General features: G+C 40.7%; 1 protein-coding gene across 1 annotated transcript; it reads left to right on the forward strand.

The window, feature by feature from the left end:
• Positions 1–6,791: 6,791 nt before the first annotated feature.
• LOC125308750 (multidrug and toxin extrusion protein 1-like) lies at positions 6,792–17,299 on the forward strand. The gene is made up of 17 exons (XM_048265329.1): positions 6,792–7,156; positions 7,427–7,528; positions 7,884–7,952; positions 9,409–9,557; positions 10,415–10,457; positions 10,671–10,715; positions 10,837–10,934; positions 11,109–11,206; positions 12,533–12,646; positions 12,734–12,801; positions 13,610–13,718; positions 14,779–14,854; positions 14,940–15,009; positions 15,979–16,111; positions 16,291–16,385; positions 16,519–16,599; positions 16,911–17,299. The coding sequence occupies exons 1-17, from the start codon at positions 7,007–7,009 to the stop codon at positions 17,184–17,186; spliced, it is 1,776 nt and encodes a 591-aa protein (XP_048121286.1). The 5' UTR covers positions 6,792–7,006; the 3' UTR covers positions 17,187–17,299.
• Positions 17,300–19,584: the final 2,285 nt, after the last annotated feature.

The raw sequence follows: 19,584 nt of genomic DNA on the forward strand, positions 1-19,584 counted from the left end.
TGTGTACATTTGTTCCTTCATCCAGCACAAACAATACTTTAACCCTGTGCAGACTGCACGTCATCAGTACTGGGGTACCAAAGCGACGTTCAGCGTCGTTCCTGACTTTTCATATTTGGGCACGACACTGGAAATTTGTGGGCTACGACAAAATTGTGGCAAAATTGGGCTGAAATCGTGTAGTTTGCATAGGGCATTAGTTGCAAAACAAAGTCAACCGAAGCGTGCTCAGATGACGTGATAGACGAGGCACTGTTGCTCATCAGTCCATAATCCCCGCCCAGACAATTTCATTGGTCCGAACAGCTCTGGTTCGGGCACAGTTGCTCCTCAACGGAACATTTCCAGACTGAACTTCTCGACCTCAAATTATGTGGGCGGGGCTAAGTTCGGCTGGCTTTCAGGCTAGGACTTTTGAGCAAGATATTTTTGCATTATCACTGAATGGGCATATAGTGAAAGCTAAGGGGGCCAGCTAGAACGTCAGAAAACAAAAACGTTTTTTTATACCACTGACAATGCTCAAAATATAATTACACTTCTGTGGTAGGGCCTACTGTCCCTACAGACAAGCCGAAGTATTGCAAACTTTGAAAGTGTAAGGGAACGGGCATGTTTGTTGAATTTGAACCCGGGTCCATGTGAGGACTTGGACCTGAGTGTGGTATGGACACTGCCACTGCTTGCACAGCACTCCCCAAAGCAAGACATTTCTGTCTCCAGTCTGAATCACGACACCCACATCAGCCCATGGATCTTCTCTGCGTCATGCCAGCAAGCTATATATTTTTTTAAATGTTGGGGTTGGCAGTATCATTATCTCACCTTTTAGTTCAACAGTACAGTGTAAGTGGAATTTAGAAGAATTCCTTCCCATCCAGGGTACCAATTATTTAACTACAGTAGTTGTGTCCTCTCTCTCTTGAGGACTAAGACCTTGCACACTTCCCTGAGAACATTTTCCAGTGATGCTGAGATCAGTCTCATAGTTTATAGGATTTCTGAACAAAAAGAAGGACATTGTACAGTCTCTAAGCTGCTTAAGAAAGCTGTCTAAGAATGTGCTTGTGTGTGTGTGTGTGTGTGTGTGGAGGGAGGGGATTTGATTAGAGTTTTATGATTTATGTTGATTTCATGTTTAGCAGAGTACATGTATTTTTGGTGACCAGGTAAGAGTATACTGAAGTCATGTTCAGATAGGGACAAGGGTACATTATATTTTGATTATGAGGGCCACATATGTAAATTTCATAAAATAGCTTCAAATTAATAATGTTATGACATATTTATTATGACCGCCGCGCAGCGAAGCTTTTCGCATGCCCAAATTTCCGTCAATGATTCCCGGGACACTGAAAGACCGGGGTACACGAAACTTGGTGGGCATGTAACCCCACATGGATAGCATGGAACCATCGTTTTTCGTTTTGATCTGTAGCCCCCCCCGCTGGACTGGACCCCCCGAAAGGAGGGTAGGGCAGACACAGTTTTCTGTGAATATCTCGAAAACCGTAGGGTTTAGGAGGACCATTTTTTTTTTTTTTTTGATCTCAAGGGGCCATGTCAACCCATTCCATAACCACTCATTTCATGTATAGCGCCACCTAGTTAAACACAAAAAAGTAAAATGAGGTGTTGTAATTGAAGGTATCTGTGACCTAACATAGTCAAAACTGCATGAAATTGGAAGTGTAGGATCATTATGACACCCTCTGTATGCACGCCAAGTTTTGTGGAATTACGTTCATGGGGGGCCACACAATAAATTAATTTATGTTACTATACACCAACTGGCCTGTAGGTGGCCGGAGACAGTTTTCTGTGAATATCTCGAGAACCGTAGGGCCTAGGAGGTCCACCTTTTTTATGTATGTTGGTCTTAAGGGGGTATGTCAACCCATCCCATTACCACTTATTTCATGTATAGCGCCACCTAGTTAAAAATTAAAAAGCAAAAAAGTAGGTGTTTTCATCGCAATATCTCTGGCTGACAAGGTCAAAACTGCACGAAATTAAAAGTGTAGGATCATTATGACACCCTCCGAATGCATGCCAAGTTTTGTGTACTTTCGTTCATGGGGGGCCTTACAATAAAATAATTTATGTGTAAATTTAGTGACGTACACCAACAAGGATTCCCGGTACACTGAAAGACCGGGGTACACAAAACTTGGTGGGCATGTACCCCCACATGGATAGCATGGAACCGTCATTCTTCATTTTGATCTGTAGCCCCCCCCCGCTGGACTGGACCCCCCGAAAGGAGGGTAGGGCAGACACAGTTCTCTGTGAATATCTTGAGAACTGTAGGGCCTAGGATGACCAATTTTTTCCGTATGTTTGCCTCCAGGGGTCATGTTAACCCATTCCATGTGCACACATGTGCATAAACAGATACACACGCACACACATACATTTACAGTAATCATACGTATGACACATACTCACACAGTAGACATATGTACACATGCATGCACATGCACAAACACACATACGCAGGCAAACACACAAGCACACACATACACACACACACACACACCCACACACATAAACATAAATTTGTACACGCACACATGCACACAATTCAAGAATTTTTCCTATTATCTGCTCCCTGAATTTTTGGTCATTGATACCCGGGACACCGAACCACCGGGGTACATGAAATTTGGTGGGTATGTAGCCCCACTAGACTTTTACGGAAAAATTTAATTTCGTCCCCGGGGACCACCACCAGCCCCCCCCCCCCGGGCTGGGCCCCCCGAACCGCAAAAAAAACAAACAGTTTTTCTTAAATAACTACCTGAACCGTGGCACTGAGGATGAAGAATCTTTTATGGTATGTTGGTCTCAAGGGCCCACATCAACCTGGCTCATAATCACTCATTTGTGATTTGCACCCCCACCCCCTGGTAAAAAATGAAAATGCAATATTATTCTGCTTTAATCGCCCCTATCTTCAGTTAAGATGTTCAGAACTGCACCAAATTTTATGTGTATGATTGACCTGGCATTTTCCGGGGGTATGCCAAGTTTCGTAGAATTTCATCCATGGGGGGGTCTAAAAAAATTAGGTTATGTGTACATTTAGTGACTACACTCATTGGCCTGTAAATGGCGGTGCACACATATACACATGCACACACACACAGGCACCCACATACTATCGGTATTAGAAAATCTGAGGATGTTTATCGGACATGCTTGGTTTTTACTGCAGGTACGTTAATCTTGTAATATCAATAAGGACCTAGGTAATGTTACCGTTAGCGTTGGTTGAGTGATGGAGGCATTTGATTTATTGCATTTGTAGAAAACTATAAATGCGGTTATACCAAGCAAATGTATAGCAGCACTGTTTGTATCTTTCGACTGTCATTTATTGCACGTGCTACAAAATCATTCTGTGCAATGGAAGATTTACCAACGTTACACCGGTCTGATACAGTTTTGCCTATACATGCGTGAGACTGAGACGCCTGTTTATTTTGTTTTAAGTGCGTGCAGGGTGTGAGAGGGGAATCGATGTGCTTTATTGATTCCAGCTTGGTAGTTGTAGTCTGTGAAATTAAAAAGCACGTGTGTGTGAAGTATCCAAACAATGACACCTTCATTTCATGGCTGCTTTAGCAAAACACCTTAAGCTACTGTGTAGTGGGTCCCATTTAGCAGTGGCTACTTCATTCGCGCTTTCCTTGACTCATGGAGCTGCGTGAATGTTATTACAACTTTTCGCCACGATACGACAGTTTAAGTCCGCTTGAGGCGTAAGGCGCAAGCCATTGGTTTCCAAAGGAGATTTTATTTGTGTCGCCAGCATAGCCTATTGACAATTTATGTTGTAAATAGGCCTACCTTATAATCCTACCTGTAGCTTAGGAAGCTAACAGCTTTCTATTAGGATCTAGTTTGTTAGTTACCGTTTTGTCATAACTCCTGATGCATTTTTGCATTTAGAATAGCCAGAGCGTGTATATCTCAATCGGAAAATTAAACAATATCGGTGCCTATGGACTAGGCTGGGTGAACCCAGCCTGATCTGCCCGCTATTTATTTTTTGATTTCTTAAAAGATTGAGCTTGGTCTGATGAAAGCCAGACTAGCCATGGACCTCAGTTAAACAATGCAAGGGAACATGAATCAGCCTATATTTGCACTAACAATAACGGACAAAAGCTCTTCAACTTTGGCCCGTTAAAATGTGTATGAACAGTCTAGCGACGCATTTCATCAAGGCCCATTTGGACATGTCAGTTATTTGCACCACTGGTTAGATGTAAAACAGCATTTCGTTTCAGACTAGGCTACTGTTACTTAATTTGTGCATTAACAATAACGTTTCAGACTACTGTTACTTAATTTGTGCATTGACAATAAAGTATTACATGAACTAAAGATGACTAAAATCTTATGTAGAAGAAGAAACATTCACAAAAAATCCATCCATCCAAAAATGACCTTTGTTTTTGATAGCTGTTGAAAACGGCATGGAACTGACAGAGATGTTTTTGTTTAAAAATACATAAAAAATAAATAAATAACATTATGCTGATACCTTTTGCTTTTCCCAAATACAATGTAGCCTACAGGTGTAAGTGACCTTTCATCAATCCAGTTGCAATGGATGAACTGTGATGAACTGCCCTACTTGTGATTGTTTAGAGATTTTAAAGGTTTTATAACAATGCTACATCTTCTTTGGCTATTCTACAATCTATTCACCTTTTCAGCACCAGTAGGCTACTTTCTGTGCAGCACACACACACACTCAGGCATGCCAAACAAGCATACACAGAAGTTTCAAGAGTGGGGATGGAGTAAAATATGGAGACAAATTGAAGTGTGATTTATTTTCGCGGAACAGATGTACAGGACTGAGCGGCGGTCATATTTTGTACCGCTATGCAGTACATCTAGTTATCTAAATCTTATTCAAAACAAAATTGTGAATTGTGAATATGCAATATATTGTAATATATATGTAATATTCCAGAACTAAGATGAGACAGTACAGGTGAAAGTAGGGTTAAACACGATTAACCCTCTATGGTCCACTTTATGATAAATAATTCCTACCATGGCCCTTTCAGGGCTCTGTATAGCCTACTGCAGGCAACAAATTGTCTGTTCAACCAATGAGTAATCAGCCGGGGCCACCTGCATGAAAACCTCTCAATTCATGCCCCACACACACACACATATGGGTACACCCCCTTAATGAATGTATATGTGTATATTTAGTGACTGTACACCTATCAGCCTTTGGTGGTGTTGAGCTAAGGGTTGCTGGTAGGAGATGTTGAAATGTACTTTCTGCTGAGATAATAGGCAGGACTGTCACTCTCTCTCTCACTCACTCACTCACTCACTCACTCACTCACTCACTCATGCACACACAAATGCACGCACACACACACACACACACACACACACACACACACACACACACACACACACACAAACACACACTGGTACATCCCACCCACCCACACACACTCCATCAGAACCACCCCCACAAACATACCATACCCCCCCACCTCGCCCCACACACACCACTATACATATACCCCTCACACACAACCTACAGACACACACAGGTATCCGTCCCCCCAACACACACACATCACATTCACACCATTACCCTACACACACAGACACACCTTTACACCCCCGCTTACACAAACACACCATACCCCCCCCCCCACACACACACCTATGCACGACCCCCTCCTCCATTCACACATACACATTCATAATTTGGCACACACACACAGATACATCCCCCAACACACACCATTACACCCCCCCCCACACACACCATCCATACTTACACACCTACACATGACCCTCTCCCCCATTCATACATACACAAACTGCCACACAAACACATATATATGAACACACACTCACACAGGACTGAGTAGCGGTCATATTTTGTACCACTATGCAGTACATCTAGTTACTTTATTGCCTTGACTAAATAAACTAATTGTTTTAAATTTGAATGATTTATACATGATAAATTGTTTATATAGCCAGGATGGCACCCAGGCTATATAACACCTGTTTTTACATAAAAAAAAACACATTTACCATTTAATTGAATTTTACCCCTTGATGCGCAGTGTCCACTACAGTGGACAGTTGAGTATTTTCGTCAAAATAACAAATATAAAAAAAAAAAAATTGGACATGTTCTAAGTCTTGTTTGGGGGTAACAAAAAGCTTAGGAAAAAAATCTACCTCAGTGAATTAATAATTCATGCATGAAAGGGATATTGTAATAATGTATGATAGTGTACTATAAAGTGTTCTGGTGTGATTTCAAATCAAGTCTGTTAATTGTAGACTTCTCTGAACTCCTCTCTGGCTAGATAATTAGCCAAAGGAAGCACCTCTACGAGTGTCTTAGGAACTATCAGATAAGCTTTGTGTTACTGCTCTTTCCCTCTATGTGCACAGTTGCAAGACTAAAGCCTTGTCTTCCTAATTGATTACAGTCTCGGAGTAGGTCTCCCAGTCTATAGTATAGTGATCAAAGCTATCAATGTTTAGGTTTCCTGATGAGTGCAGAGGGGACAAAGTTTATTTCCTTTGTGACGAAGGGGCTGGACTGATTAGCCATTACAGTATACAGTTACAGTATTGAATAGTAATAGATCATCAAAGTGTGTGTGTGTGAGTGTGTGTGTGTGTGCGCGTGTGTGTGCGCGTGCGCGTGTGTGCGCGCACGTGTGTGTTTGTGTGTGCGTGTGTTTGTGTGTCCTACTCACTGCTGAATGACTGGGGGAAAAAGTCAACACAGGGCAAAGCACACTGTGGGAAGGGACAGACTCTGGGCTTGAGTTTGACAACGCATTTATTGGTGAGCTTTTAAGACTTTAAGACTTTGAATCAGTATTACCGGCACCTTACAGTACCTCCTGAAACAGAGGCACAGAGGGGGAGAGGGGACGAAAGGGAGATAGGCAGAGGTTGTGCTGCAGACCAGGGCTGAGGAGAGGACAGCATGTCTGTGACCGGAGGCAGCAGGGCTGTGGGGGCCTCCTCGCCGGACGAGCCCAGTGCCAAGCTGTTCTGCTGCGGCCCTCTGAGACGCTGGGTCCCTCTGGCCATCCGGGAAGAGCTCTACTACATCTTGCGCATGACTGGACCTCTGGTAAGAGAGGCCAACACTCTGCTTAGGCATTGCATTACAGTTCATATGTCATGTACATGGACTACGTAAACATTTAGTAAATATTTCATACTGTACAGTATATGTGTACTCTCATAGATCCATCTGTAATCTAAATATATGACAAATAAAAAAGGAAAAGCTAATACTTTTCATGATAAAAAGGCTTCCAGGAATAAAGTGTCTCAATATTAGTGTTTGCATAGATCTGCTATTTTTTCATGTCTGTTTCCATCTGATTTGTCTTGATAGATGTTATACCGTGTTCTGAATTTCCTGACACCATTTTTTGTGACAATGTTCTGTGGTCGCCTGGGGAACACTGTACTGGCTGGCTATGCCATGGCATCAGTGGTGAGTTCCCCCACTGATCATCCACCATACAGTAGTACACCATACAATATCTCATGAGCTATTTCTGACTTAGATTTATATGATCACATAAAATATGTACTGTATAACAAATAAGTAATGTGATAAGTATAACAATAACAAATATGAACACATTACTTGTAACAACAATTTTACTGTGACAGGATGAACTTCCATCTGAGATAAAGACATATTTGAGAAAATTGTTGAGATAAACCCACTCTTGCCATCTAAATGCTATATACTGTATAGTCTATCATGCACTGAATCTATTCATTTCCTATCTAAACAAAATCACATGTATAAGATATAATGCACTGAATGTTTTGTTTTCCAGATAATAAGTGTATCAACTTTAGCAACAGGAGGGGGACTAATCCTTGCATGTAACACTTTAGTATCTCAGGTACAAATATGCAATCCTCTTTTATACTTCCAACTCACAGTTATAAAACATCACATTAATTCTACAGTGTAACAAATGTTCCTATACTTGTTTATGTCCTGACTAGCACCATAAAAGCCTGACAGATTTGTTTTCACGAAATATGTGCAACAGTACTACTACTGCTACTACTGTAATACAACAAAAATACAGCTATATTACAGTATTATGACCGCCGCGCAGCGAAGCGGCGGTCATATACTGTAGGTTTAGTCAGATTTTTTTTTTTTTTTTTTTTTTCGCATGTCCAAATTTCCGTCAAGGATTCCCGGGACACTGTAAGACCGGGGTACACGAAACTTGGTGGGCATGTAACCCCACCTGCATAGCATGGAACCATTGTTTTTCGTTTTGATCTGTAGCCCCCCCGCTGGACTGGACCCCCTGAAAGGAGGGTAGGGCAGACACAGTTTTCTGTGAATATCTTGAGAACCATAGGGACTAGGATGACATGTGCATAAACAGATAACAGACAAGCACATGCACATTGTGGGCAGCCGTGGTCCACTGGTTAGCACTCTGGACTTGCCAGTGGGCCGCGGCTGAAGTGCCCTTGAGCAAGGCACCTAACCCCTCACTGCTCCCCGAGCGCCGCTGTTGCAGCAGGCAGCTCACTGCGCCGGGATTAGTGTGTGCTTCACCTCACTGTGTGTTCACTGTGTGTGTTTCACTAATTCACAGATTGGGTTAAATGCAGAGACCAAATTTCCCTCACGGGATCAAAAAAGTATATATACTTATACTTACTTACACATGCACGCACACCCACCCACCCACACACACATAAACATAAACATGTACACGCACACATGCACACAATTCAAGAATTTCTCAGACTTATGAACAGGCAAGATGGGGGTGGGGTTGTATAAAATGTATTTTACATGTGAAATCTATGAACTAATCATGTTTTGGTACTTGTTGTCTAGCAGATACCAGTGAGAATTGAGTGTGCATAATGCAATTCAGTGAGACAGTTAGAATCATATATGCCTTTCAGCGTGATTTATTTTTGTGGAAAACATGTGCTGGACTGGGCGGTGGTCATATTTTGTACCGCTCTGCGGTACATCTAGTTGCTATTGGTACTACAACTAATAATGTTTACCTAAAATTATACTGCAATTCTCCAGAGCTTACAGATACTAAGATGCACCCTGCTGCTGAGCTGTGTGTGTGTGTGTGTGTGTGTGTGTGTGTGTGTGCGTGTGCGTGTTGTCCTGCTGCTGAGCTGTGTGCCATCTCTTACTAGGGAGGTTGGCGCCGTCATGTATGTTAGGTCAGCCCTTGGGTACATGTCACTGATTTCGGTTGTTAGGGGTTCATACATACTGTACTTGGAGATGTAAGCTTTGCCGTGAATAAAGCTCTCTGAGATGTCTGACTTGACTACTGACTGGCTTTGTTCTCTGCGCAGACGTTTGGGGGGAAGAACCTGCTGCGTGTGGGGGTGATCCTGCAGAGGAGTGTCCTGATCCTGCTGCTCTTCTGTCTGCCCTGCTGGGCACTGCTGGTCAACTCCCAGGCCATCCTGCTGGTGCTGGGACAGGACCCCGAGGTGGCCAGGTAACCAGCATTGGACATTCAAATCTCAGATCAGGAGGAAGTTTAGGAAATATGTTTGTGCAGTATTTGCTGATGTAATGCTAAAACATCAAACAGTTTGAGTTTCCCCCAGCTGTGAAAACAGAATGTGTGTTTGGAGATGGACATCTGGTTTTAGGGGACATAAATAAATATAATGCTGTGGGAAAAAATCCTGAGTTTACATTTTTACTCAGTTGCTTTGGTGCATGTTTCGTGCAATTAGTGCTTTTTTTTTGTCTCAAAAGCAAGTATTTATGCCACTGAAACTGTCAGTGCAATCAAAATGACAAGTCCTTACACCATTGTTTATATCAAGATAGTCAAACTGCTTTGTCTTGTTGTCAATATGACAGTTTACTCTGTAAGTATTTTCTAATGAACAATGAAAGGCTTTAACAGCATTGTGCAAATGAAAAATGACCAATATACAGTAAAACACCCCTTGGTCAGAGCTGTGTGTAGACATTCCTGTCTATTACTGTAGGTCACACATACAGTATAGGCCTACGTATATATATGCTAGACAGACTATCTGACTATCTAAGTCAAGACTTCTGATCTGAGAAATGTGTCAAAATGACTTAGAAAAACTGTAATCACTGTTTAAGTTTTGAGGGGGTCCTTTGAAATTAACTACAGTATGTAAAATTAAAAGTATGTACACTGCACAATTATTGCTGTCACATTGGATCACATAGCGTGCGAGCTAATCCAGTTACACCTTTGAGACAAAAAAAAGGCTTTGAAATGTATGAATGGAAGTTACTGAATGGTCCAAATGACCATTACATTTAACAATACAATATAGCATGCATATGCTCTATATCTTCTTCTAGGATAGCGCAGATCTATGTGATTGCAGTGTTACCTGCTGTTCCGGTAAGGTACAAGACACTACTGTAGGTAGTAATTATTTTTATATTAATAATAGGTAATAATTAATTATTGATAATACCAACAATATTATTTTATTTTACTGATTGTAGATAAATCAGTAAAATAAAATAATATTGTTGGTATTATCAATAATGCAACACTCACTTTTGATCTATCTTCCTTATTAACCTGTTGCTGTTTTTTTTTAAATGACAGGCAATTTTCTTACACCTCTTGCTGGTAGCTTATCTTCAAAATCAGGTATACCCCATGTACAGTGAAACTCATCATCAGTCATACTGTACATGTCATTGTTATTTACATTTTGACAGAGTCATATGGAACATGTGTCTATGATATTTTCTTTTTCTTTTGGTTGTAGGGTGTAATTCTGCCACAGGTCTACATGAGTGCTGTCGCAGCTGTGGGCACCTTGCTGATAAACTATATTTTAGTGTCCTGGCTGGACCTTGGGGTCCCGTAAGTGCACTCCCCATTCATATAACACAACTGACAATGCAAATGGCAGTCAGTCAGTCCCAACAGAAGCTAAAAGATTTTAATTCCATCACTCATTTTCTCTCTCTCTCTCTCTCTCTCTCTCTCTCTCTCTCTCTCTCTCTATCTCTTTCCCTCTCTGTTTGTGTGTTTCAGAGGTTCTGCTGCAGCCAACTCAGTTGCTCAGATCATCAGCTGTATTCTTTTATTGTCTTACATAATCTGGAGGAAGCTGCATGTTAAAACCTGGGATGGTAACAATAAGACTTGCCATTGCACCACATCAGTGAATTCAGAATTCAGTTAACCCTACCTAATCACATTCCTTCCATCGGTAAATTAGTTCAATAAAAGAACACATCTTAAATTAAGACAAAGCTGTAGCTTTTCTATCATGTGCATTGGTATAAAAAATATTATAAGATATATAATACCAGATATTGTGGTCACAGTAGCAACTATTCAAAAACTTGGTTGTGCTTTCTGGGTATGCCTTTGTGTGGCTATATTACCATGGTTCCATGTGATCATGTGATGTGTTCAGAGCATCCTAAAGAGAGAGCAAGGGGGGTGATGATGACAACTGGGCAGGGATAGAAGGTCGCATGGGGTGAGTAAAGGAGCTAAGGAGCTAAATCTGATTTATCTAGTGTCATAACATAGTCTAGGTAGAGGAAGGGTGGAGTGAGAAGGCAGTGTGTAATTTCTCAGAAATAATGACCAATCTGTACATCTGCTTTTTTCAGTTGGTATTTCATATTTTTCTTGTGCAGGGTTTTCTCACTTTTGCATTCCCTTTCTGTCTAAAACTGGTGAAAAAGGTCAGGCTTCTTTCAATGAGAACATTAGTGCAATATAAGACTTCACTCTCCTTACTGGAAGTCAGTCAGTATGGCATCGTAATGAGTTTGAAACTGATATTTTAAGGCAGAATAACTACACTGTGTTGCTTCAAGGATTTGAAGAAAGTCATATTAGGATCCTCTAATCAACAAACACACCGTCACATTTCACAGGTTAATAGAATTTGTGGAAATGAATAGAAATGGAGTGCAAAACCCAGCTCAATTGTCAGCCTGGCTTTTTCAAAAGATTTGTCTTGACACTTCAAGCGCTGCACATCCACCATCAGAGAGTTCTCTGAGCAGGTGAAGCAGATTTGCTGTCGGCTCCACTCTCCCATGAACTTTTTTTCACTATTAGCATTCCTATGGCATCCCACCTGACATCATGCAGACAAGTCCCGGCTGGGCTTTAAAGCCCCGATCACACTCGTGTGACGGGAATACGTATCAGCGTCGGACCACGGACAGGCACCCATGCGTGTTCATCTCCTAAAGCTGTTACTTTTTCCCTTTGGAGATTGAATCGAGGATCTGTCACTACAGAGATGTTTTATTCAGGAGCAGTGTGCCATAGATCAACATGGGCTGCTACTACATAATATGCCAAAGCAAACGTTGCAGAATAATCAGATAGGCTACTGCTGGTGGAAGGTGTAGGACTACACGCCTGTCAATTTAATGCATTTATATGTTTTTCAACACCAAGGCTGAAAGTTAATGCTTCTCTCTTGCAAGGCTGGACCATGGAATGCCTCCAGGAGTGGGGCTCTTTCATGAGGCTGGCCATCCCCAGTGCCTTCATGTTTTGTCTAGAGTGGTGGGTGTATGAATTTGGAGGATTCTTTGCCGGTCAGTATAACTCAGCACCTTGACGACAGTTCATACATTCATATCTTATCTGTGTTTAATGAGACCCTTTTTTTTGCCCTCTCCCAGGTATGTTGAGTGAAGATGAATTGGCGGCACAGCACGTGGTCATGATGCTAGGGTTTCTAAATTATATGGTAAAGACCTATAATTCAACAGTCATTTTCTCAGTCTGCCTTCATGATCACAGATTACATTTCTGTCACAACCACTCTTACTTAACTGCCATTACATTGACATTTCAGAGGAGAGCAACACATTTGTATCAAATTAGAGTAAATCTTTTGATAATGGTGATATATTTGTGTTTTTCTGTGTGTTTTGTGTACAGTACAGTGCACTTTGTACCATAATTATTTGAGGCTTTTATATGTGTGTGCCATGGTTCGTGATTGAGAAGGAAAATGTCTGTGAGGTTGCTGTAATTGTGGTCAAAGCTAAAGAGAAACATAGTTAAGGTTACAGTAACTTCTCACCCATAGAAATCTCACATAATCACATTTCTTTTCATCTTCAAAGTTAAACCCTAAACATGTCAAACATTGAATTACATTTTTGGGGCAGTTTGTGTGTGCCATGGTTCGTGATTGAGAAGGAAAATGTCTGTGAGGTTGCTGTAATTGTGGTCAAAGCTAAAGAGAAACATAGTTAAGGTTACAGTAACTTCTCACCCATAGAAATCTCACGTAATCACATTTCTTTTCATCTTCAAAGTTAAACCCTAAACGTGTCAAACATTGAATTACATTTTTTGGGGCAGTTTGGGGTCTCACCCGGTTAAATCTGGTAATTGAATAGTGAAGTTAAACATTAGATTAGATTTTTACAATATCAACATGACAAAGCATGTTGTATATTAACCCTGAGAACTATGTTGAACATTCTTAGAATCTTTCTGTGACTCCAGAGTTCCAGGTACTGAAGAGATGTGTTGTCTTGCCTTAGATTCCTCTAAGCATCCAGGGAGCCGCGTGTGTGCGTGTGGGGAATGCACTGGGTGCTGGAGATACCAATAGGGCCATCAGAACCAGTAAAATATGTCTTGCCCTCACAGGTCAGCTCCATTGCTTTTCATTAGTAATTACATATATCTTCACAGGTCAGCTCCATTGCTTTTCATTAGTAATTACATATATCTTCACAGGTCAGCTCCATTGCTTTTCATTAGTAATTACAAATATCTTCACAGGTCAGCTCCATTGCTTTTCATTAGTAATTACATATATCTTCACAGGTCAGCTCCATTGCTTTTTCATTAGTAATTACATATATCTTCACAGGTCAGCTCCATTTTTTTTTCATTAGTAATTACATATATCTTCACAGGTCAGCTCCATTGCTTTTCATTAGTAATTACATATATCTTCACAGGTCAGCTCCATTGCTTTTCATTAGTAATTACATATATCTTCACAGGTCAGCTCCATTGCTTTTCATTAGTAATTACATATATCTTCACAGGTCAGCTCCATTGCTTTTCATTAGTAATTACATATATCTTCACAGGTCAGCTCCATTGCTTTTCATTAGTAATTACATATATCTTCACAGGTCAGCTCCATTGCTTTTCATTAGTAATTACATATATCTTCACAGGTCAGCTCCATTGCTTTTCATTAGTAATTACAAATATCTTCACAGGTCAGCTCCATTGCTTTTCATTAGTAATTACATATATCTTCACAGGTCAGCTCCATTGCTTTTCATTAGTAATTACATATATCTTCACAGGTCAGCTCCATTGCTTTTCATTAGTAATTACATATATCTTCACAGGTCAGCTCCATTGCTTTTCATTAGTAATTACATATATCTTCACAGGTCAGCTCCATTGCTTTTCATTAGTAATTACATATATCTTCACAGGTCAGCTCCATTGCTTTTCATTAGTATATCTCTTCCACTTTGTTGTGACTTATGGTTGTCTGTCTCGTCCTAACATGTTGTCTATTTATTGTGCTATTGTATTTTATGTATTTCATGTATTTTAATTATTGTATGTCATGCACCTTGAGACCAAAGCAAATTAATTGTATGTGAAAACCTACTTGGCAATAGGTTGCACATTGCTGTTTTCTACTGACCACGGCCTCACCATACCTTTTCATTTACAGCTGTGTTTGCGGTGTTTCAGGGTGTTATTCTAGCCTCCACAAAGTCAGTCATTGGCTTTATTTTCACTTCAGATGAGTATGTCAGTTACAATATTTTGTCATTTAAAATATTAAAAATCAAAGACAGCTTTTTCAGACATGTTTTTCTTTTCTCTTTACAGGAAAATTGCAAAGTTGGTCTCTGGAGTTCTCAATGTTTATTGTTTCTCACAGTTCTTAGATGGACTTGTGGTGAGTGGTGCCACTAAACTGATTAGTGTAAAAGACTGAAGCCTTTGAACCTTTGGGCATCAAGCTTTCTAAGACTTGGAGTGATACATCATCAATATTTAATCAATCAATCAATCAATCAATCATCAATATATCAATTTTTTTTTTCTACTGAGGAAAAACAGAACAGAAATGTGTGCAGTGTCCTGCCCATGTGTGATGCGTGTGGACACACTGTATTGGGGATGTGTGATTATGTGATGTGTGTGCAGTGGCGTGCACAGACATTTTGGGGGGCAGGTGCTCAGGAGGGGGGCACTTTTTAGCGCACGTGGAACACTTAATTATAAAAAAAATTACACACACATGTTGAATGAAATTTGACTTGTGCTGCAATTAGTAAATCAATATACAATTAAGACAATAAAGAGACCAAAATGTGTTAATTTATGTTGCCTAACAAAACCTATACAACAGAAAACGTTTGTTGTGACAAAGGAAGAGCGATAGGCTGGTCGGGTGTGCGCCAGGAGGCGGCTCATTTAGCGGCATTGTTTCAGTCGTTTTTAATGGCTCAGGTTTTCAAAAGATCATTTCAAAACCGACCTCAGTAAAATCTTAATAATATTAATAATTAAAAAAAAAAACAAGTTTCAAAAGGGCATTTTCGTTGATAAAGGGCAAACTTCCTAGTGCTTTAGCACCACCTAGTGTCTATTTATGCACGCCTATGTGTGTGTGTACACTGTACTGGGTATGTATGTGTTGTGAGTGTACACTATGTATATACTGGGTATGTGTGTGTTGTGTGTGTACACCGCGTATGTACTGGGGATGTGATGTGTGTGTTGTGTGTGTACACACCGTATGTACTGTGGATGTGTGTGTTGTGTGTGTACACACCGTATGTACTGGGGATGTGTGTGTTGTGTGTACGTGTTTACTGGAGATGTGAGATGTTTAGATGATTGTCTATCTTCCTCTCCCCAGTGTGTGTCTATGGGTATTCTCCTTGGTGCAGGACGACAGAGGATAGCTGCTGTTGCTAATCTCTTTGGCTACTACTGCATAGGGCTTCCTGTTGGAATTGCACTTATGTTTACTGCAGGACTACGAGTGGCCGGTTTGTTCACTCTGTTCTCCCGATAATTATTTTCCCAAAATATTCTTGTGAATTAAAAGCAGACAAAAAAACGACTACAGCACCATAACATCCATCCATCTATCCATCTATATATCTATTTATCTATATGTCTATCTATCTATCTATTTATCTATCTATAATCATCTCTCTCTTTACAGGCTTTTGGCTCGGCCTGTTGATCTGTGTCTGTGTTCAAGTGACATTTTTCCTCACTGTCATCTTCAAAATGAACTGGAAGATTATAACCAAGGAGGTATGCCCACGTTTCTCAATGTCACTATTAGCATTGCATGTCGGACAGGGGAAGAGGTTAACAATCGACAGACTGTAGTAATTCAGTGAGATGATATGTAATCCAGCAGTTCACTGAGGTTGTGTTGTTGCAGGCAGTCGCACGTGCAGGGGTGAATGCCTACGCAGACCTTATGCCTAGACCTGAACAGCTTCCCCTGGAGAATAACAGAGAGGTTTGTGTTTATCTCTGATGTGATGTAACATCTACTGACACCCTTTAAGAGCTATAGAGCAGTGAAAAAAAGTGAGGCCCCATTTCTAAGTTGACAACTGAAATGATACATTACAAAATCAGAGAAACTTGCAGCTTATAATGACAATTCTGAAACCTATTTTCATGTTAAAAATCTTAAAAGTTGTTAAAAAATGTTAAAAGTTTTTTTGTATGACATGTTTCACATACGATGATCAGGCAACACATTTTTTATTCCACTAATAAATGTAATAGCATGTAAACACAAATAACTTGTTTCCTTTGAGACAGACAGAGAACGGCCATTGGTCTGTGGTGCTGCAGGAGGTGCAGAAGGCTCATGGCAGTGAGAGACGGCAGCCTGCTGCTCTGCTCTCCCCCTCTCAGCTCCTCCTCAGGAGAGGCCTCTCTGTGCTGACTCTCCTCCTCATCCTCGGTGTGGGAGTCACAGTCCACTTCCTCCTGCCTCTACCCGAGTCCTACTGGAGCTCAAGAACCAATGGCACCATGGACGCTGGAAACTGGACCACTGCCAACCCACTGGAACAAAGTACAATGCTGATGTAGACCAAAGGGATTAGGCCTGACAAGATGCTAAATGTACATACAGTATGTACAGTACACTTGTGCCTATGGCAAACTACTCTTTTTTAAAATAAACTTTCCAAGTTTCACCTATAGCACTTATGAGTTGGTCATACTTTGCTTTTTTTTGAATGAGGAGGTAACTCAAGATGTATGCAACATGAGTGAAACTTTTAAGAGAGAAGTGATTTCGTGAAATTGGTGCCTTTTGCGTCCCTAACAAATAATCAGTTCTAAAGTTGCTTTAACAACTTCCCATGCAGTCCCATGCATTTTCCCACCAGCGGAGCTAGTTGGCTGATCAAACTTTTGCCAATTTAAAAAAAGCTTATCTCGAGTCACGATTCAAAGACCACAGTTCTCCAGCAGCAGCATCCATCTTCTTTGTTTTCAAGTAGCAGGAAATTCACCGTCGCCGACTCTATACACTGTGATTGGCCTGATAGAAGTTTCATTTTTCCAGCTCGCAAGCCAACGAAGAGTTGCTAGACTACCCTGGCTGCAAATTACGTTTTCTGCTGCTAGGGTAAGTCTAGATTTCTAGGCTAAATAATTTTAGCATTGTCCCCTAATTTCATATCAGTCCTGTTACTATTACCAAAAAACATAAAACGATGGTACAAACCAGAAGTGACATAATTTTTGCATTTAACCCAATCGTGAATTAGTGAAACACAAACAGCACACAGTGAGGTGAAGCACACACTAATCCCGGCGCAGTGAGCTGCCTGCTACAATGGCGGCGCTCGGGGATCAGTGAGGGGTTAGGTGCCTTGCTCAAGGGCACTTCAGCCGCGGCCCACTGGTCGGGGCTCGAACCGGCAACCCTCCGGTTACAAGTCCAGAGTGCTAACCAGTGGGCCACGGCTGCCCCTCAAGGGCACTTCAGCCGCGGCACACTGGTCGGGGCTCAAACCGGCAACCCTCCGGTTACAAGTCCAGAGTGCTAACCAGTGGGCCACGGCTGCCCCAATATCAGTCCTGTTACCATTTGTTAAAGTGTACATATAAACAAATGTATTAATACTGATATTACCAATATCTAGAAGTGATAAACTTTCAGATTACATACCATGTGCCTTCTTAGCCTTGACCTGTTAGCTAGAAATGAGCAATTTAAATGAGCAATGTAATCATCAGTCCTGTTATCATTACTCCTGTTACTATCCTACAATATTCTATGTCATAAGTAAATGGTAAAACATAAATGCATAGCTTGAGATGGCCCAACACAATTTCTTGTCATGTTAAGATGTGTTAATTTAATGGGCACTGAAAAAAATCAGTTTGAAACAATTATATTTTTCACGTTTTTAAAGTTGAAAAGGCACCGATTGATACAATAATTGTTTTATTCTGAGGGAATAGCAAATGCTCTGCTGGGGGAGGAGATGTGGAACTGCTAATAATGTTGACCAGATGGTATACATTTGAAATATGCTACATTTATTAATGTATATTTTGATGAAATATGCTTATAAGATTTTTTTTTTTTAAAATTTGGTTATTTCATAACCCCTGTTCCCAGTGTGTATCGATGGGATGTGCACTCGTTTTACTAGATTGTGGGCTCACTGGCTAAATTGTGCTCTAATTTTATTTTTCTGCAAAATGAGCGCACAGTAGTTGATGGACATTATGTATTGCCTTTCTTAACTGTATTTCATTTCAGTTCTACAAAAAAAATGATATTGCTGCAATGTCATGCAATGTCAATGCAATCATACTAACTCTTCATTTCAAAATAGAACACATATTTCTCTGCACATACTAACTTTACCAAAACACTGGAAATCTGACTCAAAATGAAATTATTATGTAAAAGAATTAGCCTGGCTAGCGCCACCACTTCTCAATGAGACGTGGTCTGGGAACCAAACGTTCATTTTCTCGTATTTGAAAAAAATGCCCAGATCCGTTTATTGGGTGCCACGGATGTCTATCAAATGCGTCTGTGCATAGCTCATCATCGTCTTGCTTTCCCCCCTGTTCTGTGATTGGTTCCCTATCTCAGGCGAGCTCCATGGTCTCCAGGCTGCCTTAGCAGCGTGAATCAAATCGCGCGCAAGGCAGCATGGGAACACCCAGGCTATAAAAGAATAACACTTGTTTTCACTTCACAAGGTACATGCAGTCAATCAAAGTACATCAGGTTTCAAAATACTGGCTATTGTTGACATTACAAAAACTATGTTTCAGTTTTACAGGTACATGTATTTGCATGCAAAACATGCAATCCACTGTTTTTACACTACATTTCTTGGTTGGGAACTGTATGTCCACATGTAATGTTCACATTCAAATGCATTCCAGTAAAAAGCTAATCAGTTTTTTCCCTTTACTGTTTACTACAGGAGGTACAGTAGACATACTGTTTACA

Source organism: Alosa alosa, chromosome 15 (assembly GCF_017589495.1).
Source record: "Alosa alosa isolate M-15738 ecotype Scorff River chromosome 15, AALO_Geno_1.1, whole genome shotgun sequence".
Classification (NCBI taxonomy): Eukaryota; Metazoa; Chordata; class Actinopteri; order Clupeiformes; family Clupeidae; genus Alosa; species Alosa alosa.